This window comes from Falco naumanni, chromosome 10, assembly GCF_017639655.2.
Source record: "Falco naumanni isolate bFalNau1 chromosome 10, bFalNau1.pat, whole genome shotgun sequence".
NCBI classification, from domain to species: Eukaryota; Metazoa; Chordata; class Aves; order Falconiformes; family Falconidae; genus Falco; species Falco naumanni.
In genome coordinates, this window is record NC_054063.1 from 10,265,986 (window position 1) to 10,268,735 (window position 2,750).

The 2,750-nt window shown below is 69.6% G+C and overlaps 1 protein-coding gene across 1 annotated transcript; it reads left to right on the forward strand.

The window, feature by feature from the left end:
* The first annotated feature begins 755 nt into the window (after positions 1-755).
* RASSF10 (Ras association domain family member 10) lies at positions 756-2,349 on the forward strand. Its single transcript, XM_040609497.1, is given in 2 exon segments — positions 756-1,148; positions 1,150-2,349. Coding segments are annotated over 2 exon segments (1,350 nt in total). The 5' UTR covers positions 756-881; the 3' UTR covers positions 2,233-2,349.
* Positions 2,350-2,750: the final 401 nt, after the last annotated feature.

Sequence of the window (2,750 nt, forward strand, 5' to 3'; positions counted from 1 at the left end):
CTCAGCCCTCAGGTTTTAGAGGGTGCACCCCTTTACCCACTGTAGTACCTCCTAGCCACGCAGCAAAGCAGAGGTCTGTGAACCCCGCAATGCAATCACGCTGTGAAAAGCAGTGCCGCAACCCTGCATTTTATTACCCTTTTTTTTACACCTCCTCCTCGTTTTAATCCGCGCTCGGAGACCAATCCTGTTCCCATCAAAGCGCACGGCAAGCTCCCATTAAAATCTGGCTCAGCTAGTATTTTAATAACACTTAGACGTTCCCGTCCTTTGCATATTTCATCTGCGAAGTGCTTTACAAACATGAACTTCCTAATTACAGGCAGGCGATGGACTAAAACTGGAAATTCCTCACTAGTCCTGGCTTTTGCTTTGAAGCTCCAGGATTTGCTCCTGTCCCTCGGCACTTTGGAAGATCCCTCGACGCCGCTCCTTCACGGCGGAGGCAGGGCGGGGAGAAGGACACCGCGGCGACGGCGACCTGCCTTGAAGTTTCCGCGCCGGCGGAGTGCGGCGCGGAGCTGCCCGGGGGCCGGCGGCCGCCGCCGGGGCGTGAGCCGCGGGGGGCGCCCACGTGGTGGGAGAGGAAAACCCGGCGGCGGCGGCGGCGCGGCCCGGCAGAGCGCAGGCGGCGGGGAGCGGGGCGGCAGGGCGCGGGGCGCCGCAGCGGGCCGGGCCCCTCCCGGCGGACCGGCGCACCGGGCAGGAAGGGGTGGGGCGGCCGGCGGAGCGCACGGGCGGGGTGCCGCGGGCGGGCGTCCCGGCCATGCTGAAGCCGGGCGGGCAGGCGGCGCCGCGCCTCAGCTGAGCGCTCCCCATGGAGCAGCTGCCCCGCCAGCCCTGAGCCGGCGGCCCCGGCCGGCCGCCCTCAGCCGCCCCCGATGGAGCCCGAGGAGCGGAAGATCTCGGTGTGGATCTGCCAGGAGGAGAAGCTGATCTCCGGGCTCTCCCGGCGGACCACCTGCTCGGACGTGGTGCGGGTGCTGCTGGAGGACAGCCACCACCGGCGGCAGCGGCCGGCGCTGCCCGAGCCCGGCGGCGGGATGCTGTCGGGGCCGCCGCACTCCTACTGCATCGTGGAGAAGTGGCGCGGCTTCGAGCGGATCCTGCCCAACAAGACGAAGATCCTGCGGCTCTGGGTGGCGTGGGGGGGACGAGCAGGACAACGTGCGCTTCGTGCTGGTGCGCAGCGAGGCCTCGCTGCCCAACGCGGGGCCGCGCAGCGCCGAGGCGCGGGTGGTGCTCAGCAAGGAGCGCCCCGGCCACGGCCTGGGGGCGGCCCGCGCCAGCCTGGCGCTCACGCAGGAGCGGCAGCGGCGGGTGGTGAGGAAAGCCTTCCGCAAGCTGGCCAAGATCAACAAGAAGCGGCAGCAGCCGCTGGCCCGGGAGGCCTCGTCGGCGGAGAGGATGGAGACGCTGGTGCACCTGGTGCTCTCGCAGGACCACACCATCCGGCAGCAGATCCAGCGGCTCCGCGAGCTGGACCGCGAGATCGACAGGTACGAGGCCAAGATCCACCTGGACCGCATGAAGCGGCACGGCGTCAACTACGTGCAGGACACCTACCTGGTGGGGGCGGCCGGCGGCGGGGAGCCGGAGCCGGTCCGGGAGGCACAGCCCGCCGCCGGCCGCCCCGAGGAGGACTACGCCAGGAAGTGCGAGGAGGTGCTGCAGCTGCAGGAGCAGCGGGCGCAGCAGGAGGAGCTGCTGGAGCACCTGGCCGCCGAGATCCAGGAGGAGCTCAACGAGCGCTGGATGAAGCGGCGGCGGGAGGAGCTGGAGCTGGCGGCGGGGCCCGGCCTGGCCGAGACGGACTGCGACACCACGGAGCTGAGCGGCGGCGGCGAGGGCGAGCTGCACCTGGAGCACGAGCGGGTGAAGACCCAGCTGAGCACCAGCCTCTACATTGGCCTCAAGCTGAGCACGGACCTGGAGGCCGTCAAAACCGACCTGGACTACACGCAGCGGGCGTGGGAGGACAAGGAGCGGGAGCTGCAGCGCCTGCTGGAGACGCTGGGCACCCTGGACGTGGCGGCCGAGGCGCCGGCGGAGCCGCGAGGGGCGGCAGGCGGGGGGCGGCCGGCGGCGGGGGGCAGCGCGGCCGGCTGGGTGGAGCAGGCGCGGGCGCTGCGCAAGGATCGCGCCGACAACGACGAGGACTCGGACACGGGGCTGAGCTCCATGCACAGCCAGGACTCGGACTCGCTGCCCGTCTGCGAGTCCCTCGTCTAGCGCCCGGGCTGCGGGCGGGCGGGCGCCCCGGGAGCCGGTGCGGGGCTGCGGGCGGGCGGGCCGGCCGCCGCGGGAGGCAGGCACACGGAGGAGCCGTCTGCCTTGCAGCTCGGGAGCTGAAACTTGTTCTGACTCGCCCTCCGCGGGCAGCGCTTAGGCTGGCTCGCCGGTGCTTTTATCTAAGGAAGAGAAACCCGCAGCATGTTTGTGTTTCATTCACGTCTGGCACCGCTCGCGCCTCAAACCCCGCCGCCTGCTGCCCGCCGGTTCTCCTGCCGGGCCTGTTCATCCTTGGGGCTGCCCAGCACCTGCCCGCCGCAGCGCAGGCTGCCCCCCGGCCAGCGCCGGGCGAGCGGGCGGCCGGCACAGGGGCCAGCAGTTATCGCCCTCACAGCTTCTCAGCGAAGTCAGGTGGCGGGTCATACTGCCTGTCACTTACAGATACACCCGGCGCCTTCACGGGCAAAAAGTTACTGAGACTAAAGCTGCTGATCTTTTAAACGCTACGGAAGAAAAGA